The 27,721-nt window shown below is 55.6% G+C and overlaps 3 protein-coding genes across 12 annotated transcripts; all 3 read right to left on the bottom strand.

The window, feature by feature from the left end:
* Window positions 1–2: 2 nt before the first annotated feature.
* SRRT (serrate, RNA effector molecule) lies at window positions 3–12,582 on the bottom strand. 6 transcript variants are annotated; one of them, XM_034669923.1, is made up of 20 exons: window positions 12,267–12,581; window positions 11,863–11,992; window positions 7,427–7,555; window positions 7,027–7,173; window positions 6,585–6,797; window positions 4,562–4,731; window positions 4,252–4,436; window positions 3,965–4,063; window positions 3,766–3,883; window positions 3,418–3,575; window positions 3,012–3,073; window positions 2,821–2,899; window positions 2,386–2,574; window positions 1,909–2,082; window positions 1,661–1,814; window positions 1,156–1,349; window positions 849–1,005; window positions 543–644; window positions 297–423; window positions 3–196 (listed from the first exon to the last, which is right to left on the bottom strand). In XM_034669923.1, the coding sequence occupies exons 2-20, from the start codon at window positions 11,982–11,984 to the stop codon at window positions 121–123; spliced, it is 2,655 nt and encodes an 884-aa protein (XP_034525814.1). In that variant the 5' UTR covers window positions 11,985–11,992; window positions 12,267–12,581; the 3' UTR covers window positions 3–120. The 6 variants fall into 6 exon arrangements, with proteins under 6 accessions (XP_034525814.1, XP_034525815.1, XP_034525816.1 ...); XM_034669924.1 differs by having other exon boundaries at window positions 543–632; XM_034669925.1 differs by having other exon boundaries at window positions 6,585–6,773; window positions 12,267–12,580.
* Window positions 12,583–13,171: 589 nt separating this feature from the next.
* Window positions 13,172–17,233, bottom strand: TRIP6 (thyroid hormone receptor interactor 6). Its single transcript, XM_002927294.4, has 9 exons — window positions 16,745–17,233; window positions 16,364–16,491; window positions 16,155–16,280; window positions 15,516–15,893; window positions 15,144–15,237; window positions 14,870–15,039; window positions 14,232–14,410; window positions 13,847–13,967; window positions 13,172–13,734 (listed from the first exon to the last, which is right to left on the bottom strand). The coding sequence occupies exons 1-9, from the start codon at window positions 16,851–16,853 to the stop codon at window positions 13,603–13,605; spliced, it is 1,437 nt and encodes a 478-aa protein (XP_002927340.1). The 5' UTR covers window positions 16,854–17,233; the 3' UTR covers window positions 13,172–13,602.
* Window positions 17,234–17,292: 59 nt separating this feature from the next.
* On the bottom strand, window positions 17,293–26,873 carry SLC12A9 (solute carrier family 12 member 9). Of its 5 annotated transcripts, none has more exons than XM_034669919.1 (14): window positions 26,721–26,873; window positions 25,750–25,969; window positions 25,387–25,521; window positions 24,813–24,944; window positions 24,100–24,408; window positions 23,333–23,440; window positions 23,088–23,199; window positions 22,375–22,532; window positions 22,163–22,245; window positions 21,869–21,993; window positions 21,542–21,734; window positions 21,204–21,378; window positions 20,832–20,978; window positions 17,293–18,590 (listed from the first exon to the last, which is right to left on the bottom strand). In XM_034669919.1, exons 2-14 carry the CDS (start codon window positions 25,928–25,930, stop codon window positions 17,701–17,703), a joined length of 2,748 nt encoding a protein of 915 aa, XP_034525810.1. In that variant the 5' UTR covers window positions 25,931–25,969; window positions 26,721–26,873; the 3' UTR covers window positions 17,293–17,700. The 5 variants fall into 5 exon arrangements, with proteins under 5 accessions (XP_034525810.1, XP_034525811.1, XP_002927341.1 ...); XM_034669920.1 differs by having other exon boundaries at window positions 17,701–18,590; window positions 26,725–26,858; XM_002927295.4 differs by lacking the exon at window positions 26,721–26,873 and adding an exon at window positions 26,079–26,360 and having other exon boundaries at window positions 17,701–18,590.
* Window positions 26,874–27,721: the final 848 nt, after the last annotated feature.

Here is a 27,721-nt window from a genome sequence, read left to right as displayed (position 1 = left end):
AATCACTATGGAAGTGCTTTTATTGGCAGTAGGGTTGAACGTACAAAAAAAAAACTTCTCAGATGGATGGGACAAGGCAGTCACAATTATAGACGATACCAGGAGTGAGGAGGAGATGGCTCAAAAGAAGTCCACATCATCGGGAGCATCCAGGTCACGGTATTCCACGATGGCCCGTGGGTCTCCTCGGACCATCCTGTGAGATACGGAGGAGGTAAGATGGAAGGACAGTTGAGGGTCCCTGAAAGGGAACTTGAAGAGGGCAAGAAAGCTTAGACGTCTTAGCTCATTCTCACCTGTTCCGAGGCTTCCCAGGATAACCTCCTTGGCCTCGGAAGGCATCATAGTTCCCTCGGCCAGCACCATAGGGGGCATGAGGGTATGGAGGCCCTCCCGTGGGGACTGCAGGGCGGACAGCACCAGCTACGCAAGAGATCAGTGTTGAGCTGAAAACCTATGACCTCAACTATACCTTAGTTAAGCTTCCTTTCCCCCAGCCCCTCACAGCCATTAAGCCCTTCCCAGTCTTCCCCTATACTTACCTCCATAGCCCAAGATGGGGGGCCGGGGCTGACCATAGGGCATCAGGCCCTGGGGAGTCTGGTGTGGGTAGGGGAGTCCCGGGGTCAGGCCTGGGGGGAGTACAACATGGACAGGAACATGAATTACTGCGGGGGGGGGGAAGGTTGGGGGGGACAGAATGGGGAACAACAACTGGCTTTTAAGAAATATTGCCTGAGAGTAGGATAGAAAGTTTTCAGAGGATCATAGGATAAGAGAACTAGGAGTCCTTGAATAGTCAGTCGAGGGAGAGGAAATGTGGCAGACCCTCATGGATCGTATCTTACTCTGGGCAGGGCCAGGTGGCTGAGCTGGCTTGATCTCGGGCAGAGCCGGGCGCTTGGCATCAGTGAGAAAGTTGTTAAAAAATGCCACCTCCTTCTTCACTTCCTCAATCTTCTCTGCATGCTTGTTGAAGATATGTTTGCGTACAAACTCAGGGCCCTGGGTAAAGAAAGAGAGAGTCAGAAGAGAGCAATGTGGAAGGACAATCAACCTCCCTGCCCACCAATACCAGAGCCAGGCCTGAGGAGGCTTCCTGGCTCAACCCCCTCTGCCCACAGTTCTAACACACAACTCCCTAACATCCCAGACCTTGAATTTCTTGCCACTGAGAGGGCATAGCCACTTATCCTTGCCCAGTTCCTGGGTGTTAGAGGTGACAAACTTTTCCACTTCCTGCTCAGGGTCTTTGCGACCCATCTTCTGAGCTTCCTCCTCGGAAAGAGATTCCCGTACACTCAGCAGTGGAGTCAGCTTCTCCTCAAATGTCTTCTGCCATTCTAGCACTGTGGTATGGGAACAGAGACAACAGCAGGCTGGAGAAGGAAGCCAGAAGCAAGGAATAAAAAGGAAGGGATAAGGGGCGCCTGGTTGGCTCAGTCAGAGCATGTGACTCTTGATCTCAGGGTCCTGAGTTTGAGCTCCACGTTGGGCATAAAGATCATTTAAAAATAAAATCTTTAAAGAAAAAAAAAAAAAGGAGAGGATAAGAGAAGAGGGTGGTAAGGCACTGCTACCAGAACCATCTAAGACCAGAGGCAGCTGAGGAGAAAGGGAAACCAAAGGGGAATCAGGAATGGGGAAGCTGGGAGCCCACCTTCTCCATGACTGATGCGGTTGGGTGGCATGGGCCCCCGAACATGGATGATGCCACAGCGGTTGGGCATTTCATCCTCATTGGGGTACTCGCAAGTGTTATAATAATCCAAGGAATGCACAATACGCAAATAGAGAAGGAGTTTGTCCAAAACCTGAGGGAAACGAAAATCCATGAGTCACCATACTCTTCTTGCCCCTTTGCTGCCCCCCCATGCCAGGACCTTGCCCGCCTGCTCTTGCTGGCACCTTGATCAGTTTTTCATCACGCTCCACGTTGATCTCTGCTGGGTTCCCTTCCTTAGGGGGCTCCTCGGGGGGAGCCCCCCCACTGCTCCCCAGCAGCTCCTCCTCCTCCGCACTCACTTCCTCAATCAGATAGTCAGTGATATTCTTCAGGATTGGGTTCTGGGAGGGCAGACTCTGGTAGGGAGGAAGAAGGGCAAGTGAGACGACAAGAGAAAAATCTCAGAAGCTCCACATCTAAAGCAGAAAAGAATCCAGAGTTCACTTGGCCCATTACCACTGCTTCATTATTTGGCTTTTTATTTATTCTAAGCTAGCCAATACATCGTCACTAATGCCAGTCTGTTCTATTGGAAGCTGGAGGTGCTGCCCAGATAGGATAAGAACAAGGGGTCAATGCTACAGACAAGACCAGAGGTGCCCACAGCAGACGACATGGTATCGGCTGCTTTTGGAAAAGTTCCACAGAGAGTCACTGACTGTTGGCAGAGGTGTCGTCCCAGGCTCAGAGGCCCAGAGCTGGGTCCTGTCATCCAGCGTATGGATCAGCTTGGCGGCCAGCTTGATGTCATTGCGCACTATCTGCTTGTGCTGGGTAATGCCATTGATGTTGCGGACTCGGCGGGTCAGGTCTCTGTTCACACCAGGGCTCAGCTCACACTCCCGGAGCTAGAGGGAACGAACATAAAGCTCACCAACACTTGCCCAAGCAGCAGCAGCTCCAGGGACTGGCCCTACTGACAGCACCAGCGACTGGACCGTTAGGAACAGGGACCAGGAGGGTCTTATTCACAGACACCAGTATATACCTAACGTGAGCAGACTGAATGGATGGACGGGGGTAGAACGAATGAATCAAAGAATAAAGGAATCCAAGGTGGTGTGCAGCAGAGAGCGCCCACTCCCAGCACTTACTCGGATATTCTGCAGGTTCCAACAGATCTCTTTGATGTTAACGCTGCGGTCAAAGGTCACCCAGCCACGACGGAAAAACCTACAGGAGGAAAGGTCAGCATAACCCTGGGGTAGAAGGGATACTGGCCATTAGCCTCCCCCTGTACCATATCTCCAGGGTATCCAGGGTCACTCTTCGCTCCATTCCTCACCTCCTCTCAGGCTGGGGCTCTGACAGCGCTACACGCATGAAGCCTGGGTACCTTTTACAAAGCTGGAAAAACAGAGCAACAGAAACCCCATTGAGCAATTCAACGTTTCACTTTTTCCTCCAATCCCCATGTCCTTAGAACCCTGGGAACTGCCTTTGAATCTTTACTCAAGTAAGGAAAAACCACGAAAGGGCTTCAGAATAAGAGCACTTAAAAGCAAACAGAGCAGTCAGGGCCAGCCCACAAAAGACATGGGCCCATGAGAAGGGGCTTGCCTGTGAGAGAAACAGGGGTATATGCTAGAAACAGAGTCACATTATCTTCTCCCCAGCCTCACCAGCTCCCCCTCCCTGCCACCAAAGATGGAGCCTGGGTGCCATTCCCAATACCGCTTTGCCCCACTCACAGAAATGATCTCCGCTCGAGAGATGTTGGGTGCGATGTTGCGCATGAATAGGGAGCAAGTCTTATGGAGGGGCCGAGGTTTACATTCCAACCCCGGAGTGTCCTTTGGCTTCTCCCTTTCTTCTTCTTTGGGCTTCTCCTTTTCCTTGAGTGCCTCTTCTATGCAGAAAGTGGTGGGAGTTGGCGATTTTTTATTGTTGATTTTGGAGGGGAAGACAGAAGCAGTCACGCTCCTACCTCCCCACCCTCATCTCCCAAAGGCGCGCCCTTACCAGTTTTACCCACTCCCGTTTCCCCTACCCCTATTCAGTAGGAAGAGAATGGACTAGAAGCAGAAAATAAAACCGACCAGCCTCCTCCTTTTCTTCCTCAGCTTGGCCACTCTCCGACTCGGACTCGGACTCGGACACACTGCCTTCGTCAAAGCTGTCGTCCCCACTGTGCTTCCTATTCCGCTTCTTGCTGCTCTGTGAGAGCCACAATAGGAAGGGAGTCACATAACGAGGCCCCTGCACCTGACACTGATCCCCTGGCAAGAGATACCCTACCTTTTTGGCATCTTTCTCAGAGTCGTCTTTCTTCTCTTCCTTGTCCCCATCACCCTCAGATTTCTTAGTTTTGTCATCGCTAGAACTGTCGTTTTCAGCCTGCAGGTACGGACAATCCCGGGCATGTCCATCTCCCCTTCAACCTTTCTCAGAGGGTCCAGTCCCACCCTAGCCCTCCACGCTCCTGGACCCAGCACACAACCCTCCAGGCCCCCCAACCACTGAAGCTGCTCCGTCCTCTTCCCCAGGTGCTCACAGGCAGCACCAAGCAAGCCCAGCACTCTGACCTGTTTGCCATCTTCTTTCTTGTCATCCTTATCATTGGCCTTACGCTCTCCATCCCCCAGGCCTGGTCCAGCCCGGCCTTCCTCTTTCTTGCCGGGCTCTCCAGGCTTTCCTGCCTGCTCTTCCTCCTCCTCCTGCTCCAGGATGCGCAGATCATTCTCTGTCCCTCCTTCCATCTTAATCACAGCTACCAACAAAGGGAGCAGAGGTCACAATGGCCCTGGCCTACAGCCTCTGGCTTACCAGCTGACTTTTACTTCCCAACCAAGATCTTGGTCACCAAACACCCTCTTCCCTTCCCGATCCACACACCTGCATCCAGCATCTTGACGATGGCATCAGCTTTGTCTATGTCCAGGAGAAGATTATCAAACCAGCCACTCTCCATGAGGGACAGGAATACCCTCAGTCGGTTTTGCAGGGCCCCCCGGGCCTCCTGCCGACGCTTCCCCACCTCATCTGGGTGGTACTTAGACCGAAACCTGGGAAGGAAGTGGGGAGGGAAGAGACAAAATAGTCACTGGATGCCAGGGCCAGGACATGGGGAGGGGCCCAGGCAAGTCAGGGCTTAGCCCCCATCCTCTCACACCCACAAAAAAACCATGAAAGCAGAAAGACTGGGGAGAGGGGTGCACTAGAACCACCCAATACCCCCAAAAACGAACCAGAGGTTATGCTCTGAGAAGATCTGGGGGAGAGCCAGGAACTAAGAGCTCTGGATTTGGGAAAAGCAATGACTATAGGGGGAGGCCAGAGTTAGAGAGGCAGAACGATTGCCCTGAGTCTCTGGAAAACACTCACTTAAAAAAGTGTAGTTTCCCAAAGCTTCCAAGAGGAAGGCTAAGGAAATAGTAGGCCCCAAAGAACCTCCCTCTCCTTGCCAACCCCAAACTTGAGTCATTAAAAGGGCTGCTCCCACCAACTCCCTCCATCCCTAGGTGGAAGACAGAGGGAAACCTGAAATGCACCAGATAGGAAAAGCCAAAAAAGGCAGAAAAGCTTTCTCCCCCCTTGGGAAGAAAAGCAGATGGTGGAGGGACAGGGAAAGACCAAAGGGAGAAACTGAAGTGCCCTTATAACCTCAGGTACTGCCCACAGGGAGAGAGAGAGAGGAGAGGGGTGGAGGATTAGGGTGGAGCATGGAAAGGCAACATTTAAAATAGGACCTTGGAGGGAAAAACAGAAGAAATGAGGAATATGAGAAAAAGCAGAATGGGAAAGTGTGAGAAAGTCCCAGAAATCGAAAACAAAGGGAAAAACTAAAGGCCAGAGAAACTGAAAAAACCAGAGGAAACAAGTGGTTAGGCAAGGAGCAAGGACAGGGACTGAGAAAGAATGAAAAGTACATGAGAGAATGAGACCAAGACATGGAGAAAGAAGAAAGAGGGGACAGTGACAGACAAAACAGAACAGAACCACAAGTTGAGCGTGAGAGGAAAGGAAAGCCGCAGGCATCACCTCCAGGATCTTTACCTTGGCCGCTTGGTCAAACAGAGCTCAAGATTTAACTAGCCGCGCCCAGGGCCCATGCTGGCAGGTGGGCCACCGGCTGGCTCCTGGCTGGGGCTTCCCGGCCCAGATGCCCCACCCCCGCGGGGCTCCGCGGTGGGGGCCCTGACTGACTAGCTGCCTGAGCATTCACATTCAGCTAAACCGCTGCATTGTGCACAGCAGTGCCCTGCCTGTCTGCCTGGCCGGGGCAGCGCAGCTCAGCCCAGGGGGCTCATGTATGGGCTGGGTATGGTGGGGGTGGAGGTGGGTTTGCTCCGAGCTCCGTCGATGAGCGGGTGTAGTTCCCAGTTCTGGCTCTTTTCAAGGAGGAGGAGCAGAAAGAGGATGAGGAGGAGGAGGAGCAGGAAGGGGGGAAAAGATGGTTGATTAAAATTAAAACATCCACAAAAGGAAAAAAATTAAAATTCTTTTTCTGTCAAACGACCCTGAGATCTTTGCTTTTTCTTGTCTGGATTCACTCGTTGCTTTTGGGAGAACACCACAGCCACACACAGGGTCCCGACGATCAGGGATGACAATGACCCCATACCAGCAAGTGGGAAGCAGTCTGTCTGCTGCCCCAAGGGAACAGGTGGCTCTGGCCAGCTGCCTGGAGGTGTCCCACTCACTGAGGACAGAGGGGAAGCGAGGTGGGGTGGGAGGCCGTGGCAGACACTGAAGTGAGGAGGAGAACCCATCAGCCAATGCTGTTGTACTTCCCATCCCCCACCCCCAGGAACTTCTGGATTGGGGAAAATGGGAAGAGGACAGGGCTGCAGGCTCCACTGGCGGGGCCAGGGGAAACATGCTAGGGAACAGAGAGCAGGAAAACAGGGGCACTCACCACTCCTCATCTTTATGAGCCAAAAAGAAATCTTGCATCTGCTGCCTTCGAAAATCCAGCTTATAGTCATTATAGCGCTTTACAGCCTCTGTCTCATCCACAGAGTCATCCAATGACAGGAGAAACTCCTTGAAGGTCTTCATCACCGGTGGCGGCACGCCCAAGTCAATCTCTGCGATGCTGCCCAGCCTGGGGGGGGCCCGGTCAGGAAGTCTTGGTTGTGGGGGAAGAGGGTGGGGGGGATGGGGGAGCCAAGGTAGCCAGCTGCCCCCTTCCTTTGCCCACCATGGACATCACCCCAGGCACCAAATGCTACCACCCCACAGGCACTCCTCTCTGTACCTAACCCACTTCCTGGCTCAGCCGGTCTTTGGCAATCCCGATCCATCCCCCAAACCAGCATCTCTCTTTTCCCAAGAACCCCAGAACCCCAGGTCTTTACCTGGCCTGGATAGGCAGAACATGGTGCTGCATGATGTGGACGTCTGGGTGGCCCCAGGGCTGAGGGGGGCCGTAAGTAGGGCCCCCACCCCCCCCAGCATAGGGCATCTCATAGCCACTGTGGTATGGGTCAGAGCTGTGCTCATCCCTGAGGGTGGGGGACACAAAAGTCAGACAGAGAAGGGAATCATGTCTCCAGAGCACGAAGGAGGATGGGACAGAATAAGGCGCATATGGAATGTGGTCTCTCACCCAAAGGTTTAAGGGGATAAAAAAAGATGGGTTTATAAGAAGTCTGAGAAAATGAAATGACAAAGTCCTCAGCGAAAGTGAAGAACACAGCCGGGGCCAGGTGGAATTGAGGCTAAGGAGAGAAGCCAGAGAAACTGTTGCCACCTCACCAGTCTCGCCTCATGCGCTTCTGTGGGGGGCTGAGCTCGTGGCGGGGAGGTGAGAAGCGCTCTCGCCGATTCCGGTCATAGTCCCGATATTCACCTCGACTGCGGCGCTCCCGGCCACGGTCCCACTCTCTGGCGATAAGAATGAGTAACAGTAATAGGACACAGCCAGTCATGCTCCTGGGCAGCCCCTTCCTATTCCGAGACACCAGACTAAAAGCCTACGATTACAAAATTATTCTCTGAACAGAAAAAGACTCTTGCCTACTGTCATCGCTTCAACCACTACCCTCAAGCGATGGCTCTCCAACTGCTCCTCCAGATCAGATCAGCACTCACAACCCCCGACTAGGCAGCCACGGCCACCTCAAATTGGACGTGTCAGGACCAAGCTGTTATTTCTGCCACTTCAGGCCCAAGCTTGCTTCCCACCTCCTGTTTCCCCCAGAGCGGGGATATCAACCATCACCAGGTATCCAACTTACCAAGTCTCACCCTCACGGCTCACGGGAGCTACTGACTTGCTAAGCCTCTGCCTCGGAGCCTATCAAAGCTGTCCTCGTCCTTGCCCCATCCACAAACTGCCCCGTCCGTGCGCTCTGACCATGGTCATTTCCCCTGTAACTGCAGCATCTGGTCCCTCCCACTTCTCTATCAAAGCAATCTTTCTCGGGGTGCCTGGGTGGCTCAGTTGTTAAGCGTCTGCCTTTGGCTCAGGACGTGGTCCCGGAGTCCTGGGATCGAGCCCCACATGAGGCTCCTCCACTGGGAGCCTGCTTCTTCCTCTCCCACTCCCCCTACTTGTGTTCCCTCTCTTGCTGGCTGTCAAATAAATAAATAAAATCTAAAAAAAAAAAAAGCAATCTTTCTCAAATACAAATGCAATCATGCCAAGCTCTTCCTTGCTAAATGCCAGTTCACAACACTGTTCAAAACCTTGGTTCCTGCTGTCATTCCAGATTCTCCACCAGTTACCAGCCACCTCCATCCCAACCTTAACTATATAACAACATCCTTTGCTCTGAGTGGTTTCCAAACTTTTGGTCTTAGGACCGCCACCCCCACCTCACTCTAAAATTACTGCAGGGGCAGCTGGGTGGCTCAGTAGGTTAACCATCTGTCTTCAGCTCAGGTCATGATCCCAGGGTGCTGGGTTCTGGCCCTGAGTCAGGGCTCCCTGCTCAGTGGGGAGTCTGCTTCTCCCTCTGCGCCCCACCCCTGCCCCACTCATGTGCAAGCGAGCACGTGCACACACACTAATAAAATCTTTTAAATAAATTTTAAAAATAAATAAAATTACAGCAGATTTAAAGAGTTTTTGCTTATGTGGATGACATCAGTATTTACTGTTCTCAAATTAAAACAAGTCTATTAATTTTGAAGTTATATTGTCAACATAAACTACATTTTTATGAAAAACAGCTATTTTCTAAAAAAACTTTTTAACGAGCCACTGAGTGGCTCAGTCAGTTAAACATCTGCCTTGGGCTCGGGTCATGATCTCAGGGTGCTGGAATACAGCCCCATGTTCCCTGCTCAGCGGGGAGCCTGCTTCTCCCTCTCCACTCCCCCTGCTTGTGCTCCTTCTCGCTTTCTCTCTCAAATAAATAAATGAAACCTTTAAAAAAAAAAAACAAACAGTGCCATTGTTTTTGCAGTTAACAAATCTTTTCAAGGCCTGGTTTAATACAGACAGCTGGATTCTCATATTTACTTTTTTGTTTTTTTAAGATTTTATTTACTTATTTAACAGAGAGAGAGACAGCCAGCGAGAGAGGGAACACAAGCAGGGGGAGTGGGAGAGGAAGAAGCAGGCTCATAGCGGAGGAGCCTGATGTGGGGCTCGATCCCATAACACCAGGATCACGCCCTGAGCCGAAGGCAGACACTTAACCACTGTGCCACCCAGGCGCACCTCAGATTTATTTTTTTTTAATTTGATTTATTCATTTGAGAGAGAGCGCGCACACTCATGCAGAAGTGTGGGGGGCGGGGGGGGCAGAGGGAGAAGGAGAAGCCAAATCCCAGCTGAGGAGGGAGCCCAACGCAGAGCCAGGGCCGGATTCCAACACTCTAGGATCATGACGTGAACTAAAGGCAGACGCTTAACTGACTAAGCCATCCAGGCACCCCCTCGTATTTACTTCTACATGCAATCTGTTGCAGTACATTATTTGGTTGAAAAATATGAAGAAAATCTAGCCTCACAGATACATAGTTGGAAAAAGAAATACTTTAATAGTCTTTTCAGGTAACCGGGGATATTCTTTGATTACCCAAAACTTGACGACAGTTTCTTTAAGGCAAGTTGCAGCACTGAATCTGAAACCATATGAATGAACATTTTGTTCTCTGCTACATTTAAATCCACTGTTCTATCTTGCTTTGAGTGGATCTTGACATATCTCATTATCTGATATCAAAATATCATATTCATTAACATCACTACCTATATCAGAGAAGTCTTAAAGTAATGGGAAACTGTCAAACTCACACTAGTAGCTCAAGTTTTCCAAAATTTTAGTTTTCACTGGAAGTTCCACTTCCTCACTAGCAACAAAGCTAACAATTTTACTTGAAGTAATAGATTCTTAGTCTGTTTTCAAGAATATATCAAAATACCCCAGAAGGATTAACTACTGTTTGACAATCTTTCATTCTCGTACAAATGGCATCCCACCAAAAAAAACAAAAAACAAAGAACAAAAAACCTGCTAGCTCAACTCAAAACTCAATCCCACACTCTTCTTTAAGATAACCACTGTACTCCTCCTTTACACAACGTAAGTGCTTTATGCATACTTCCCACTCATCATGTGTATTGCAAACAGGTACAGACAAGAATCCAACTTAATGAAATTTAAAAATTTTACTGCTTCATTAAGGACATTAAGTGAAACGGGCTTTTTTTTTTTTTTAACTGCTTGGTGCCACTGTCTTGATTTCCACTAAGACACCAGCAAATTTTCCACCAATGCTATGGCATCAACAATGCAAACATCAATACAGTGAAAACGACAATCCTACCTTAAAGTTGCTATAAAAATAGCTCTAACACCACAGATCCCTAGGGTCTGTGGACCACATTTTGAGAACCGCTACTTTATTATCATTTTGCGGGGGGGGGGGGAAGGGGCAGCAGGAGAGGGAGAGAATCTTAAGCAAGCTCCATGCCCAGCAAGCAGCCCAGTGTGGGGCCAAACCGGACACTGTGAGATCATGACCTGAGCTGAAATCAATAGTCTGACACTTAATGGACTGAGCCACCCAGGAGCTCCTGAAAACCACTACTTTAAAAAAAAAAAAAAAAAAAAAACCAAAAACCTAGAATATGGGCTCTTTTCTGCACACAATTTTATGTTCCCAAGTCCAAACTGTTGACTCCACCTGTGCCTGGGGAATTCCCATTCATCTTTCCAAGTCTCGCTAAGTGTCACTCTCTTGCGCTCTCACCAACATTATCACCTCCACCACTACTCCCCTACCTTAGCTCTGCTCCTTCAACACTTCACCATCTTTATGATGATCTCCCATATATACTCAACTGCAACACACCCATTTTGCCCTCCACTCCAAGCCCCAGGCTATAAATTATTTAATCACAGTAACTACTTCTTACCCATCTTCAGAATTCAGAACACTTGTGATTTTTTTCTTTCTTAAAAAAAAACTAGGGGAAAAAAGCACCAGATGGTCTCCCCAGTGAAGAAATATACTGACTACAGACTAAAGGCTTTACTAAACACATTTTTCAAAATAACACTGAATGAATAAATATTACAGTAAGTCACCTCAAACTTTTCCCCCTGTAATGTTTTGTGATGTCTTTTAGATTAAAAAAATCGTTTCTCTTGATTAGTTTATTGGAAGGAAACGATGTCAGATGTCTCTCAATGGGAACACCTTAATGGTATTTAATTCAAAGACATCCCAGAAGGCTAATGACTAGCTGAGTCAAACCTAATCAGTTAACCTAACCCTCATTGTCCAAAAAAATCTTTCTGATTTCAGGGAAGACAACTACAAGAAGTTTAACCATATTCTACCAGGGAACAAGTCTGGTATGACAAGCTATCCAGTCCAGTCAATTCTGAAACATTACTTTCTTTGAATCAACCTTTTTGAGGAGTAACTTACAAACAACAAAACGCAGGCATCTTAAGTACATGCACAAATATTACTTCTTCCTCCTCAAACTGTCTTAGGTCTATTGCTTTGACCTTTTGGACATTTCAAAAATCGAGCCATTAGCAAAAAAAAAAAAAAAAGAAAGAAAAAAGAAAACTCTGGCCAAAAGCGAATACGTTGAGCGACTTGAAACGGTCAAATATCAAGCGCCTTCATGTCGTTCACCCTATAAAACTAAGAAAGGCAATGCAACGAGGGCCGAGTGCCACAGAATGAGGCAGGGGGACAAAACTGAGGAAAGTAAGTCTTACCGGTCATTCCAATCGTCCCCTCGACGTCTTTCATCCCTCTCCCGGGAACGGTCATAGTCGCTGCGCTCCCTTCTGAACTTGTCCCTGCGCCTTCGGTCATACTCGTCATCGCTGTCACCCATGGCGCGGTCTGAGGGGGCCCGGACCCGGACAGGGGTGGTCAGAGTGCAGAACAATGACGAAGAGAGGAAAGGCTCCAGAGCTGCTCCGAAGCAGCACCCCCGCCTCCTTCCGCAAAGGCCAGCCTTCCGCTGTCCCCGCCATCCTAAGCCCTCTCCCCTCGCAGGTGGACGGCTCCGACACTCTACTGGCCCCCGGGGGTCTCCCTGCCCACGCCCGTCGGCCGCCCGAACCCGCTCCCGCCCGCCGCAGCCCCGGCTCTCCAGGCCCCGCCCCTCCCCCACCTGGGAGCGGTCGCGGCCGTTAGCCTCGCGCTCCGGCGGGCTAGTTTTCCGAGAGACCTGGGCCCGCCTCTTGCTTCGCGCGCGCGACGAGGACGGCGCGGACGATGAGAGGGAGACGCGGGGCTCTCAGCGAGGGGGCCAAGGAGACGAAGAGAAAGTGGGACAGCCGGGGATGGGCGGTCGGCGCGCGCCACTCGCGCTGCGCCTGCGTCACCGACCAAACGGGGCCCCAACCACAAAATACTCCCCCGCAGCCTGAACTGGAACTTAAAACGCAGAGCGAGAGGCTGGGGGCACCCGGGGATGATGGGAAGGGGCGGGGACTCGGAAGTATCGCGCGCTTTCCCGGACGAGAACTGCGCGGAGGGGAGGAATAATTACGGGAGCCGAGGTGGACCAAGCGACGCCTCGACGCCTCGGGAGGGCGGTAGGGCGTTCTGGGCTTGATGGAGAGCTTCCTCCGACCGAGGTCTAAGGTCGCTGTCCCTCGGATGTGTGCGGAGCCTGAACCAGTTCGTGTCCAGTTGTTGACCCCCATCACCCTGCTCGGGGAGCCTCCTGCCTTCATCCAGGGCTGTTTTCCTTTTCTTCTGGCGCAGGGCACGGAGTTGGGGAGTGCAGGCGTTTAGCGGGATAGAGCAACCATTTTAAAGCATCTCCCACCATTTTGTGCTGCACCAGAGACCCAGGTGTCATTGCCGCCTCAATATTTACCACCTGCAAACCCGTTACCGCTGTTCCTCAACAGAGGCACCCCATCTTGTAGGCGAAACCGGGAAATCTGCCTTATCCCCAACCAGTACTTGGTCGGGATAGGTTATAGGTTGAGGTCTTGATCAACGGGCGGAGTCTGGCCTGCGCCAGATTAAATGCACCACCACCCCAGAGATAACACCAAGTCCTTGTTCAGGGAGTAGAGTGTTCAGGTTTAATAGGAAATGCTGCCTCCTTGGAGAATGCTGCAGCCTTACTCCAAGCACGGAGAGAAGGGGTGTCTTTACACCAAACTACGTTTGCAAGAGTGTATAGTGGAGTTGCAAAAATCTAGGTCTACGAAGACCCAGCCAGGTTCTGATCTTGGTACTGCCATTTGGGAAGCATGCAATCTGAGGAGATCACTTCTACAAAAACGCAGTCACAACAGCTGTGCTTGTGTGAGGCTGCTGTGAGAATCAGATGAGACAGTACACTTGAAAGTGTTTTGTAAACTCTTGAGGGATTATTATTTCATGATTGGAGGAAGAGGACACAGCATTTGGTGACAAAGTTGTAAAGGTAGATGTCAGGGAGGGTGGCTGATGGGAAGGGGGAATGTAACAGGTGCTTCTGGGAAGACTCAGCAGTCGGTGGTGACGGTGGCTGAGAGCTCCTGGATGCGCCAGGCACTGCACGCCTTGCACAAGATGTGCCCATCCAGCGGGTAGCAGCCCTGACACTCGCCCTCAGAGGAGAGCAGCAGCCCACACTCCTGTTAAGACAGAACCAACAGCTTTCTATCAGGCCTGGAGCCCTGGGTTCTACCAGACCCAGCACCCCAGACCCCAAGAACCTCCCCTTCCCCCTTGCCCAGGCCCCCTGACCTCGCACTTATAACAGCCAATGTGAAAACTGCGATCCAGAGCAACGATTCGTACAGTCTCTTCCTGACCTGGCTCAGGCATGATGGCCCCACCACACACAGAGCATCGTGGGGCAAACTTCCTGGGGGGGAAGGGAACCAAGGAGGCTATCAAACCCCTGAGTTGGAGGGGACTAACAGTGGAGCCCAGAAAAGGTGGGATATGCAAGGGAACGGGAGAGGCCAGAGGTATGGTCTTGGATCTTAGAAGAGACAGTGATGGGTAATAAAAAGAGACAAAGCCAGAGGTGGGAAACCGGAGAGGCTGGTACTGGGCCATGAAGGAGAAATGAGGAAGATGGGGAGGGTCAGACATCCTGAAACAAAGATGGGAGACCCAGCCTGACCTGTGGAAGTCCTCGATGCAGTGGATCTGGCTGGTGGCATCCACTGTGAAAGGGATGCCATCGAGGCCACGGTGGCACACCACACAAGTGAAGCAGCTAGGATGGTAGGCCTTCCCCATAGCCCTCAGGATCCGGTCCAGGATGGGTTGGGAGCACGTGGAGCACTTCTCCAGGGTGGCCTGTTAGGAAGGAGGGTGGGAAGTTCGGGGCTGAGGAGGCCCTGGCCAGGCAGGCACCCTGCTGGCCCACCCTAGAAGGGATTCAGTGAAAAGTGGCCTTGAACAGATCTGAGTATAAATCCCAGCACCGCAGCATCCTGGAGAAGTGATTTAGCCTCTGAGCTTCGGTTTCCTTCAGGAGGAATAGCTGCTTCACAGGGGCGGTGGTGTGGGAATTTAACATATAACTCTTAATTCTAAAATAAACGCCTCATGAAGGGACCGTTGTCCTTTCCCTCCAGTAGCCAGTGATTTAGCTACTTTGGTAATTCCTCCCTTCTTTTGTATCACTTTAGTCCCCCAGCTTTGAGCTCCGTTCCTCTTTGGGGCTTGGACGTCTAGTCCCCACCTTCGATGGGAGCCCCTTCGTCCGGCTGCTGATTCCAGCACCCACCCCAACCCCCCAGCACGCCCACTCACCACGTAGCAGCTCTCACAGTACGCCCTCCTCTCCACAGCGTAGAAATGCTGGCCCCGAAGCTGAGCCCGGCATGTCGAGCACACAAAGCAGCCAACGTGAAAGACGCGGTCCAGGGCCACAACACCAGCCCCGTCCCCAACCACGTCTTCTCCGCAGCCGCCACAGCGCCCTGGGGACAGAGAGGGACAATCAGCGCAGATCAGGAAGGTGGATTTGCGGTCCCTCTAACTCTCCAGTCTTGTCCCCCGCTCTTCCCACCTCCGGTCAGCTCACCAAAGTATTCCCCGGTGGGAGGGTGGTTCATGTCATGCACCAGCTTCTTGGTCAGCCTCTCCAGCTCCTCTTCAGGAGGCTGGCTCAGAGGGACCTGCGAGGGGGGAATCAGGGGTTCGGCCCTACCTCTAGCTCCCTGTGCTGTCAAACTTCCTGAAGGGGACCAGGCAGTTCCACCCGGAAAGCTCATCTGAGGAGGTCTCGGCCCAGGGCCCAGGGGCGCGCCTCCAGGAGCCAACGTATAGCTCCAGCACCTCCCTCTCCTAGCCTGCACCACATCGCAGGCCTCTGACAACCAGGACACTAAACACCACCCCCGCCCCACCCAATCAGTGTCTGTGAGGACCCCAAATCCCAGTACCTGGGGCTTACCTGGGGCCCGTACCCGCCTCCTCTTCCTCCTCCTGCAGCTTCCTCTTTACCCCCTGGCCCTGGCTCACGGTGGCTCCTATAGCCAGCCCCCCAGACTTCACCTCGGCCTGGGAGAGGAAAGTGGGGGCCTGGGAGGGCCCCGGAGGCCTGAGAGGCCCCCCGCCTGGGAGGGCCACAGCCTCTCACTGGTTGTGCCACCTTCACTTGCACAGGGAAGGCAGGGCCAGCGGGGGTGCTGGCTGTAGCATAGGAGGCCGGAGTGGGGCCCCCATAGGGGGACGCTGAGAGCTGTTGGGGAGGAATAGGAACACCCCCTCCATTCGGCTTCAGGGAGCCTGAGCCCGTGCGGTAGGCATGGGGCTGAGGGGGCTCATAAGCCTGGGGAGAAACACAGACCAGGAGTGAGCAGGCCCGTTCCAGGACGCATACATGTGGGAACCCCCTGTGTGTGTGACCCCAGGGTAAGCGCTGGTCTTTGAGAGGCTAACAACCCGGTAAGCTCTGGTGGCTCAGCTTCTTCCATGCACTGGGGGTGGGGGCGGGGGTGGGGGACTAGCTTGAGAATCTAGAGAAGGGACCAGGCTGGGGAGTGGGGAGGAGGGCAGGAGACAAGGAGCAGGGGTGGGACAGAGGGGTCACCTGCCGGTCTGACCGCCGTGGGGCATGACCACGACCTCCATCCAGCTCAGCCAGCATGCTGGTCAGCGAATCTATCTCGGCATCCAGGCTCCCTGGACGTAAGGCCCCCCTATCTGGGGGGAGCCCCTGGGGATGAAGCAAAACCAGGGAGAATTCAAATCACTTGCCCCGGGTGCCCCCACCTCCCACCCCCTAAGTCCAGTTCTCACCTGTGAGCGTTGGGGTGCTCCATGGCACCCCACCCAGGCGAGCCCCCGATCATCAGGTCCCCCGGGGGCCTGGTAACACTGCTCAGATGGGAGGGGGCAAAAATTGACCCTGGGGTGGGGCTGAAGTGCTGGGGTGAGGGAAGAGAGAGCCAAGGTGGGGATGGGGAAGGAGAGGAGGGTGACACGTGTGGAGGCTGCCCTCTTGGGTCCCTCTTCTCCCCTCCCCCACACACCTGGGGTCTGAGAGCAGAGCAGGAGGAGCAGGAAGCCGGAAGGGCTTCAGGGAAGGGGTGGCAGGGACAGGCGGGAGGCAGGAGCCAGAAGGCAGGGGTGAGGGCGGAATGGCCAGTGGCCCCCTCAGCGGCACTGGGGCTGCCTTACCTGCTCCGTGGGCTGGCGGCGGCCCCGGGGCGCCTCGGGGGAGTGCTCTCCCCTGAGGGGCTCTTGCAGGCTCCAGCTGCCTTGGGGGGAGCCAGGTGGGCCCCGACATGGCCTGGAACAGGAGACTCCAGACAGCAGTCAGGCCCCGTGGAGCCCCAAGCCTCTGGTCTTGACCCCTTCTCCCGTCCCACACCTCGTTTGGAACTCCAGGAAAGAAACTTTTTCTGGCTTTTTTTTTTCCCCTTCCTCCCCAATTTTGGGGACAGCCACGCCCCCAGTGACGTCACCGCATTCCTGGGGGAGGGTCACGTGGCCCCCTAGGCCCTAAACCGCAGTCCCTCCCCCAGTCAGCCCCCTCCTGCTGAGTAGGGAGGGCTTTCCAAGGCCGCCTCCGTTTCTCCCCGTCCCCCCAGACTGGCGCCCCAGGTCCTGCACATGGCCACCTCACCGCTGGGACACTCCAGCGCGGCTCTTTCCCACACAACCCCGTACACATCTCTCCCTCTTCCCGCCCCACCTACCCCCCCCAGCAGTGCTCGGCCAGCCCGTAGTGTTTCGGTCTTTTATTCACGTTCAGCGGTTAGAAAAATAAAACAAAACAAAAACATCACCACCTCGGGGGTCTGTAAGTCTGTCGGGCGAGGGGAGACTGAGGTAGCCGAGAGTCAAAGCAGAGACCCAGCCTCCATCAAGGCACCGGTGAAGGGAGGGAGGCCAGTGGGGAGGGCTGCTGCCTTCCTCCCCCAGCGTGGTGGGGACCGGCCAGCTGCCCTGCGTTAGTGCGCTGAAGCCCCTCTCCCAGGGACAGACGGTCGCCCCGCCCAGGATCCCCTAGTACTTCCACCAGGCTCCACACCCCACATGTGGAGCAGGCGGGAGGCTGCCCTTCCCTTCCACAGCCACCGATCAAGGTGGGTCACTAGACGCGGGCACCCCCTGCTTCAGGCCCCAGGGCATCAGAGATCAGTGCAAGTGACGGGGGTGACACCATGAATGAGCAGCGTGGGGCCCAGATCACGGGTCAGAGTCTCCAGCAGCGCCAGGTAGCGAGTGTAGCGGGCAGGATCGGCTGGCGGCCGAGGCAGGTACAGGAAAGTGAGGGCAGTGGCAGGCCCACCCTCGCCATCCCCACCCTCAGGCCCCCCGGGCCCTCCTCCTTGGCCGCGCCCCTGCTGGGCCCGAACCAGGGCGTTGGCACTGCTCGCCAGGGCCTCCGCCTCAGCGTCTCCCCGCCTGCCGTTCACGAAGTCCCCTTCCTCCTCCTCCTCAGGCTCCCCAGCCCCAGCCCCCTCACCCCACACCACCTCCTGCACTTCGGCCCTGATCCGCAGCTGGCTCAGCAGTGCCCGGAGCCGCCCCTCGGCCGCCCCGGGGGCCTCTCGAGGCCCCAGGCACAAGAAGATCCGGAGCCGGGCGCTATGCCAAGCAGGCACCATGCCCAAGATGGTTGCCATCTGCAGCAGGAAAAGGCCACACACGTCCACGTAGCCGGGCCCACCCCGGGGCCGGAGCAGGTTGAGGGGCCACACATCCACGTGATGCAGCTGAGAGGTGCCCCCTGACCCCCGGCTCAGCCGCTCAGGGGGCAGCGCCCCACAGGCCCGGGCCAGAACCACATTCTTGTTCATCTTGAGGGCGTCTGCCACCGTGGCCACGTAGTCCTGGGGACTCAGAGCCCGGGGGCTCCCCGGAGCCCGAGGTGGAGGAAACAGGGTGCTCAGGGCTGGGGACCCGCCCTCCTGGGTGCCATCAGCAGCCTCGGAGAAAGCCGGGTCTGTCAGGAAGTGGTCCTGGGGAGCAGCATCATCATAGAACCCCAGGACCAGCGTGTTGGGCTTCATGCCACCTGGGGGCAGAGAGGGGGGATGTGGGAAGGAACGGACAGGAATCAGACTCGCAGACCAACTCTATCCCACGCTAACACGCGCCCACGCTGACAGCGACACACGTCAGCCGTCAGGTATGGCGATCGCACCGTGCTTGGCCTCTCCGGGCAACATTACGCACGTTTGCATAATGACTTTTAGTTTTCCCAAATGCTTTTCGTGCGTTCATGTGTTGTATCTGCATGACTAATCGTCCCCACTTAAATATAAGGCGAAGTTCGCCTCAGGAGCGAGTCTTCTTAACTAACGAGCTCTTCCGGTCCACGGCAGGAGGGTGCCTGCACTCCAGGCTCCGAGCAGCACGCCTTTTGCGTGACAGGAGGTGAGGGTCTGACTCCACTGGCAGACCAAACCCCCTGAGTAGGCAACAGTCGAGCTCATGGCCTCAATCTCCAGGGAAACAGCACCCCAACCTCTGCTGGGGGAGGAGGAGAACGGGCCTGATCTGTTGCCACCACCACAGGGCCCTAATGATGGCGAGTCCAAAGCATGGTCCCTGGTGAAGAAATGACTACCATCTGCACGCTAACCAAGGGCGAGGTCCTGTTGAAACCACTGTGTGTGTTTTAACGCATCTGATCCTTGAAGCAACACTATGAGGTAGGGACTCTTTACTCACCCCTTTCACAGATAAGCAACCTGAGGCACAGAGCAGTGAAGTCACTTGCCCCAAGGCTCATGGTCAGGGGATACTGGGGTCCGCAGGTAAACACAAGGGACCCAATACCAGAGCCCATTCTCTGAGCCTCTGACCCGTGTGTGTGTGTGTGTGTGTGTGTGTGTGTGTGTGTGTGTGTGTATGTGTGTGTGTGTGTCTGTAGCAAACACAATGCCCCAGGTCCCTGCTGACAGCTCCTGGTTTTTAAATTTTTGAATAACCAATAAAAATAAAATCTTTAAAAAAAAAGGGGGGGTGCCCGGGCAGCTCTGTCATTAAGTGTCTGCCTTTGGCTCAGGTCGTGATCCCAGGGTCCTGGGATCGAGCCCTGCATTGGGCTCCCTGCTCGGTGAGCCTACTTCTCCCTCTCCCTCTGCCTGCCGCTCTCCCTGCTTGTGCGCTCTCACTCTCTGTCAAACAAATAAATAAAAAAATCTTTAAATTTTTGAACAACCACTGTGAAATTGGATAGCCCTGCCCCCCCCCAACTGTAAAGGCTGAATTTACAGAAAGACTCTAAGATCTTGTCTTACTTCTCGTGAAACAGACGGGTTGCTCAAAACCCACCAGTAAATCAAGTTCTGCACTCCAGGAGGGCTTACTATTTAGAGGAAATCCTTTGCCTTCGTTTGAATCATCTTCCTCAGGATAAATGTGGTAGAAAGTAGTGGTCTCCTGGCACAGCTTCCCCCACGAAGGGTGGGGCTGAGGAGACACCAGCCTCTCAGATGCTCCAGGGACTAATAATGCTTGACAACAGCCCAGAACACCTCTGCAGGTGTGAACTCCAGCCGATCTTGCAAATGAAACTAGTCACCCCTTCCTGAGCATCGTCTGGGGTTCTGATTTACACCGAACAGGATATTGTCCAACACTTGAACCTTAGCCAGGGCTAAATGGAGAAGGGACTATGCACTCAGGGAGGGGACTGACACCCGCCTGGGATTGAGAAAGAAGGTGGCAGCTCAGCACGGGGTTTTCAGGAAGCTGGGGTGAGAGGGCGGAGGCCTCAGCACTAAGGCAGGGTAACAAGGCAGGCAATCTTCCACTCGCTCAGAAAGCATTGGCCCCACACACCCCCTGCATCTTCTGCGGTCTCTGGAGGCCAGTGTCACACCACCCCTTCCTTCTCCGCCCCCTCCAAGCCCCAGCTGAGATACCATCTTGTCACCAGCCCCATCAGTGCATAGCGGTCTTGAAGTCGGATGGCTAGAAACCACCTGCCCTGGATTCGATGGAGCAGCCCCCCAGCCTCAAAGAGTCTCCCATTGTCCCCAGTCACACAACACAGTCTTCAGAGCCTGTGCCCTAATTTTTGGGTCAGAAAAAAAAAAAACAGTGGCACCCATCTCCAGTCCTTCAGCATCTCCTCAAGACTTTCACACCATCTGTTATCTTTGAACTTGAGCGCCGCGTCTTATCTGCACTAGACCCTGAGCTCCTTCTGGAGTTTGCAGTTTGTGGTTTACTCTCTGGGGGACGGTAGCAGAGATTGAAAGGGGCCACAGAGGGGGCCGAGGGGACCTAGGGAGGAGTAGCTCACCAAGGCCAGAGATCCGCAGCAGATGCTGAGCCCCCTGACGCACAGAGGGCGAGAGGGTAAGGTCCACAAAGGCCTTCACTTGGGCTCTGTCCACCAGGCTCAGCCATGCCCCATACTGGGGCTGCACGGGGTCTGAGGGCAGGCAGTCTGCAGAGAAGGGAGGCAGCAGATGTGGGCCAAACCCATGTGCTTTTCCCCCAGAATCCAAATCCCAAATGGTCAAAGGAAAAGGTCTGGGCAGGGCTCTGGCTGGTTGGAAGCGTCATTGGGGAAGAAGCATGAGGCCTTTGGACCCAAAGAACACAAACAGCATATAAAGCATCTGAGGCAAGAGGGAGAAGGAAGCCGGGGAGGGAACAGAGGGCGACTCACCAAGGTCTCCCAGGGTGACGTGGCCCAGTACATAGAGGCCCCCCTTCTTGAGCTGGTTGGCCAGCCGCAGCAGAGGCAGGGCGCCCCGGGGGTTCCCCACCAGGAGCAGCAGCTGGGGCCGCCAGAACTTCACGTGATCCTTCCGGACGTCCAGCCGGAGCAGGTACTTTCGCACCTGGGGCCAGGGGTGAGGCGTGGAGAGGAAGGGCTCAAGCGGGCAGCCCCCACTCACCACCCCTCGGACAAGAACCCCAACTCCAGCCACGGCAAAAGAAGGACTATTGGGGGGGGGTCCCAGACTGCCTCCTCCCCTCCCCACCTCCTCTGAGTCCCCCAACCTGGTGGAAAAGCAAGGCCTGGCTGACGTAGCCCCAGCTGCTGGGGCCTCCTCGAGCCGTGAGCAGGGCGGAAAGCAGGCCCATGAGAAGCAGGGAGCCGCCGGCGGCCCCGGGGCTGATGAGGAACATCATGAGCAGACAGGAGGCCACCCCCAGCAAGCAGGTGTGCCAGGAGAACAGGCTGAAGGTGGGGCTGGGGGTGGGGGAGAGAAGGAAGGGCACTCAGGGCCTGCCGCTCCACTGCATCTCCAAACTCAGTCCCCTGGACTGAGTCCTTCCCACTCCTCCCTCTTTGTCTCCGGGGACATAGGCATCTTCTCCTCTCACCGGAAGTTGGGGGCCGAGGCCCACTCCAGGCTCAGGCAGGACAGGTCCACCGCAGCATAGGCCACCAAGTAGAAGACAGTGACCACAGCAGCCAGTGTATTCAGCTTCCCAGCCAAGAGCACCAGCTAGATAAGGACCAAGAGGCTGGGCGTTCATGCATCTCCCGCTAAATGCCAACGCATCCTATCTTTTTGGTTCACTCTCCCAGCCCAAGCCCAAGCCCCTCCTGGTCCTGGGGGCAGAACCAGGAGGGGCTTAGGGGAAGGGGAAGGACAGCTTGAAAGGAAGGCTTACCTGCACTAGGCCCCAAGAATACAGCACAGCCCCCCAGGGGTTCCCTGTTCGGGACACAACCTTGGCTGGTGCCAAGATCACTCCTGTGCAAACAGAAACACGACAGAAACGCGACAGACACATCAGCCTCGGCCAAGTGGAGACCGAGGCAGACATGGGGGAGCGGGGAAGGTGTGTGCTCAGAACCGGGCAAGGAGCAGGGGACGGCGCACCAAAGAGGTCATCCTGAGCCAGAGCGTGGAGGATGCGGGAGGCCCCAATGAGTGAGCTCATGGAGGCTGACAGCGATGTGGCGTAGATACCAATCAGCACCAGTGGGGGCCACAGGCTGATGGCGCGAAAGAACCCATAGTCCTCCTGCAGCAGGGTCCTGGACGGAGGGAAAGGAGGATTCGGTAACACGGGTGCATCTGTCCCAGGGCCACTGTGAGAAAAGTGCTCTCTCTTCTCTGAGGTGAAGAGGGGGTCATTCCTGGGTATTCTCAACTGACCCAGCCCGATCTCAAAGCCCATTGTAATGCATCATGTGTGCCCGGAGGGGAAAGATGTGGTATTTGCTGGCTATCATCAGGCTGCTTTGGGTTTAATCACATGGTGGACATTCCTAACAGTATCTGCACAAGAATCCAAATATTTATGGAAATATAAATTGATTAGAAAGCCATCCTCCACCCCCAAACCAAGCGCTACAGCAGTCCCAGGGACACAGCAATACTGGCTACGGGCTGGCGACCAGCATTTAGCCAGCTGTCCCCATCCGTGGTGGTGGCAGCTCCTTCTCTCTCCCAGTGGGAGAAACAGTTTTCGACAACGGGGGTACCTGCCCCCCCAGCCTTTGCTGCCCTGAGTGATCCAGATGTGGCAGCCTTGTCCCACCGCCCTGCTCCACCCCCTCAAGGGCCAGGCCGGCCCCCTCCCCAGGCACCTGTCACAGGTGAAGCTGGAGAGGAAGAAAAGCAGGGTGTAGATGAAGAAGGTATAGGTGACAGCGACAATGGTGCCCAGAGGGATGGCCCGGCTGGGGTCCTTCAGCTCCCCTGGAAGGAGAGGAGCAGAAGGGCAGAGGTCAGCCCTCCACCAATCCCTACATCCCGGAGCCCTCAGCACTCCCATAGGAGCACAGGGTGGCCACCCCCACAGCCCCAAGGCACGGCGGGCAGAGACTCTCACCTGACATGTTGGCCCCAGCCATGATGCCCGTGCAGCCGTTAAAAAGGACCGCAAAGACGCTGGCAAAGGTCATCATGGCCCCCGTGGTGTAGTCCTTGGCGTAGCCAGCTGAGGGATGGTTTCCAGGGAGGAAAGGGCGTCGGTATCCCTCGCAGGGATCCAGGCATCTTGGCCCTGCCACCCTTTCCGTCCAAACCCCCACGCCTCCCCCACCACCCTCCCCGAGACCCCAGCCCTGACCCACCACAGGCCCTGGCTCAGCTGGCCTCATCACCTCCTTCCCCACCGACCCTCTGCCCCATTCTCCTCATTCCTCCCTCCAGGCCTTCATCCTTGCTCCTTCCTGAGACACCCTCCCCTCTCACTCCTACCTGAATTCCCCAACCCACCCCAGACCACCTCCAGCTCTACCTGCTCCCCCGCGCCCAGCCCACACTCAGGCCTCCCTCCTCCCAACTACTCGCCTGACTTTTATCCACTTGAATCATTCTTGGTCTCATTGTGCGATTTAATTGTTTCCTGAATGTCCGTTTTATCTCTCCAACTAAAAAAAGTTCCTCCGAGGCAGAACATCTCGTGGTCACGCTGGCGCCCCACTGGGCCAGACACGCTGGCCAGATCTTAAATGACCTGCACTGTTCAGAGATCTGACCTCCTGCCCCCGATTCTCTCTGACGTCTGTTCTTATCCAGGGATTCCAAGGGCCTGGCCCCCACACAGGCTTGCCCCTTGCCCCGAGAACCCCGTCACCCCTGTGCCCAGCTCACCACCCAAGTTGGCCTTCAGAGTGCTGCTGTTGAAGCCCGTGAAGTGGCCGACCTGGGGCGGCAGGGAGGAGCCATTGGGGCCGGGTCGAGGGGTCAAGGGGATGCTCCTGGGCCCCACAGCCACAAAGCTGACCAGCACGGAGGCCAGGGATCCAGAGACAAGCAGGAATGTGAGGAAGGAGGCACGGGCATAGAGGCCAGCCCCCAGGGTACAGACCCCACCCACAAGGCCCAGCAGCAGGGAACCATAGAGCAGGCTCCAGCCGTAGCCCTGGGGCAGGACATGAAGCCCACTGGACCCTGTGGAGTCTACAAAGAGGAGGGAAGAGAGTTAGAAGACCAGACCCCCAGGAGGGATCCCAACCATGAATCAAAGCAGGAACAAACCCCTCTTTGGCCCCACTGTCCTCATAAGGCTATCTTTCCCCCTCCCCTACTCAACTGTCCTCCAGCATCCTAGACCTCCCTGGTGGATAGCACCAATCTTGCTCTGTTGACTTTAGGGGTGTTAGCCTGGGCTCCCCCAACTACAGAGTAAGCTGCCTGTGTGCCAGGACCGTCTCTCGGACGTCACTATGTGGCGGGAAACACAGGAGGCGCTCAAGAAAGCCAAGCTAATGGACCACGTTGCCATTCTTCTAGAGAGGGCTTTCTCCCTCGGGACCCCGGAATCCCAGACCCCGCAAACCCGCAGAGCTGCCTGGAGCACAGACCAGCCCCGAAGACATCGAGCACGGCCTCCACCAGCCCCAGCAGGGAGACAGCACAGCCACAGACGTTAGCCAGGTAGAACATGAGGCCGATGCTGCCCCCGACCTCAGGCCCCAGGGTCCGGCTGATCAGGACTAAAAGTGGAAGGAGGGGGTGAGCGTTAAGGGAAAAGAGAGTGAACTGGAGCAGGAGGAAGGTTCTGGGCACAAAGCACTCTGCAGCGCTGTCTCCCTACACACACCAGGACTGTCCCCAGGGTCAAGTTGGCCCAGCACAGCCACTCCCAAGCTACGTGGCTTTACACAAGTCACTAATACTCTTGACCTCCAAGCTCCTCACCTGTAAAACGAACGACCTAATTGACAAGACTGTTGGGAGAACCAAAATGACAGCTGGGAACACCTGGTGGACCGGAGACTAGCACTAACATACATGTAAGGCCATGTTGGTCACCTTCCCCATATCAGCCTGCCTGCTGAACATTTATTAGAACTTGTCTCCCTCTTCCCCTGCCCCGGCCCCTCCTCCTCCCACTGAGGAAAGCCCAGACCCCAGTCCATCAATGTTGGAGGATACAGTAGGCGCCACCCCCCCGCACAGCTCCATTGGTGGCGATGGCACAGACAGAGAGGACGGTGAGTGCCAGGATGAAGTAGGCAACCAGGAGCATGGCCAAAGCCTGTAGCAGCCCAGCATGGCCCACCACGAACCCTGGGACAGGAGTGGCAAAGCAGGTCAGAGGGTGGCTCATGCGTCCCCACACCACACTGGTCATCAGCATCAGTTACCTGCAGGGCAGAGCTAAACACAAGGCCACGGGAGCCCTCTCCCCAAGCTCTTCATCCACCCACTTCTCCCAGGACCCCTCCCTCACCCCATCCCAGTCCGACCCCTCCCCATCCCACTGTACCCCTGAGGAAGCCCCACCACCCCACTCACCAATCCTCAAAAAGACAACTATACTGAACATGGACAGGACCGTGGGCACCACCACACCCAGGAAGGTGGACAGCTTCCGGGCAGATGCCCCTCCGGGACCCCCAGCCCCATTGGCAGAGAAGGCAACCCCCTCATCTCCCAGGAGCCGGTAGGCCAGCAGAGGAGAGTTCTCGCTGGCCATGGCAGAGGGCAGGCAGAAGCCACCAGTGGGTTAGGAGGCCTGCAAAAGACAGTTTGCTTAATGGAAAGCAGCTCCACGGAGCCCCTCAAAAACATCTCTAACCAAACACCTGGAAACTTCCCCAAAAGGGAGAGCTGCAAGAACTCACCGGCAACTGAGAGTTCGTGAGGGGCAGACTGGTCCTTGCCACTTCCTGGGACAATGGCAGACCCCACACCCTCAGCATTTGGGTACCAAGTCCCCTCCCAGCTCCTGGGGACCACCCCATCCCCCCATATCTCTGAGACTAAGGATGGCAGTGGCTCTGGGTAGAGGCAAAGATACTCGCCCCTTTCAACTAGCAGTGCAAGAGGAAACAAATCCCCCAAAAAGGGAAGTGAGTTCCGGGCAGGAAGCTCTCCTCACCCCCTCCGCCGGTGTCCTGAGCTGTCCCCCTCCCAACTCCCCCAAGCAATCACCTCACCCACGGCAACGAGAAATTTCCAAATCTTCCGAAGCCCCGGCCTCCATCAATCCTCTCTCAACTCATTTCAAACCAGCTCCTCTCCCCCAAGCAGCCTCACCAGATTCCTCCCACACACACACACGAGGCGCCCTCCAATCTCGACCAACCCAAACACACCCCTCGGCTACCAAAACAAAGACAGAGGCCAGCAACACAAGGTGGGTCCTCCTCCCTCCCACCGGTTCCAGCCCACTTTCTCCCCGGGCGGGTGGGAGGGGGCCGAGATCCGCTTCTCTCCGGCCAGGCGCATCCCCACAGGCCGGGCGCGGCAGGGCGCTCACTCACCCACCCGGAGGACGCAGCCGCCCGGGGGCGAACCCCGAGAGCCGGAGGGGGTCAGCTACGGGCCGAGGGGGCGCGGGTGCCGGAAAAGCCAGCTGCAGCTACCGGGATGCCAGGCCCGGAGCCCGCCCCCCCCAGCCCACGCGCCCCATTGGTCCTCGGGCCCAGCCCCGCCCCGCGGGCGCGCCCAGTAAGCCCCGCCCCCATCGGGCTCCGGGGGCCGGAGCTGCTCCCTCCCACTCCACGTGCGCCCGGGAGGCTGCCCTGGGTCGCCCCTGAGGATACGGTGTAGGTCACGGCCCCTAAGGCGCCCGTCACCCCGAGGCAAACAAGCGCCCGCTGTGCTGGCGGGACCCCACTCCGTGCTCGCGGAGGCACCCGGAGGAGTCACCACTGAAACGGGGTTTGAGGTGACCGCGAAGGCAACTGTAGGTGGGCGGGGCCATGACACCTGGCCCAGGTGCGTCGCCGGGAATGCGGGGCCACGTCGCGCTGCGCCTTCCGGAGCCCTATTCCTCCAGCCTCTCGAGTCCCGGGAACGTCTCTAGGGTACCCGCCTCAGCCCTCACCCCGGCGGAGGCCCGCCCCTCACGGCCGTTTCATCCCGCCGGCTGCGCTCTCCGCGTCGGCCATCGGAGGGAGCCATCGGCCGCCAATCCCGGCGAGCCCTGGCTGCTCAGGCCACCGTCAGTCCGCAATGTCCTCCTATTGCTTTCATGCCTCCCCGCGCGGTGTGGTCCCCTCCAGCAGATATGTCAGGGCTTGTGAACTTCCGGGAGATGGGATTCCCCCCCCTCCTCACTCTTTACCGGTACCATCAGCATTAGCACCACCTGGCAACATTTCCGCAGCTGTAAAATGGGGATTAACTAGAACCCTGCATAAGGTTGCTAAAGAGGGTTCAATGAACTCACCGGCACTTGAAAACAATGCCTAAATGTACAGTAAGTTATTTGCATACATTATATATGCATAAGCACCCTGTGAGGAAGATGCTTCATTAG

Source organism: Ailuropoda melanoleuca, chromosome 10, assembly GCF_002007445.2.
Source record: "Ailuropoda melanoleuca isolate Jingjing chromosome 10, ASM200744v2, whole genome shotgun sequence".
NCBI lineage: Eukaryota > Metazoa > Chordata > Mammalia > Carnivora > Ursidae > Ailuropoda > Ailuropoda melanoleuca.
Note: the sequence above shows the minus strand (reverse complement) of the source record. Positions and strands in the feature narration are given on the sequence as shown.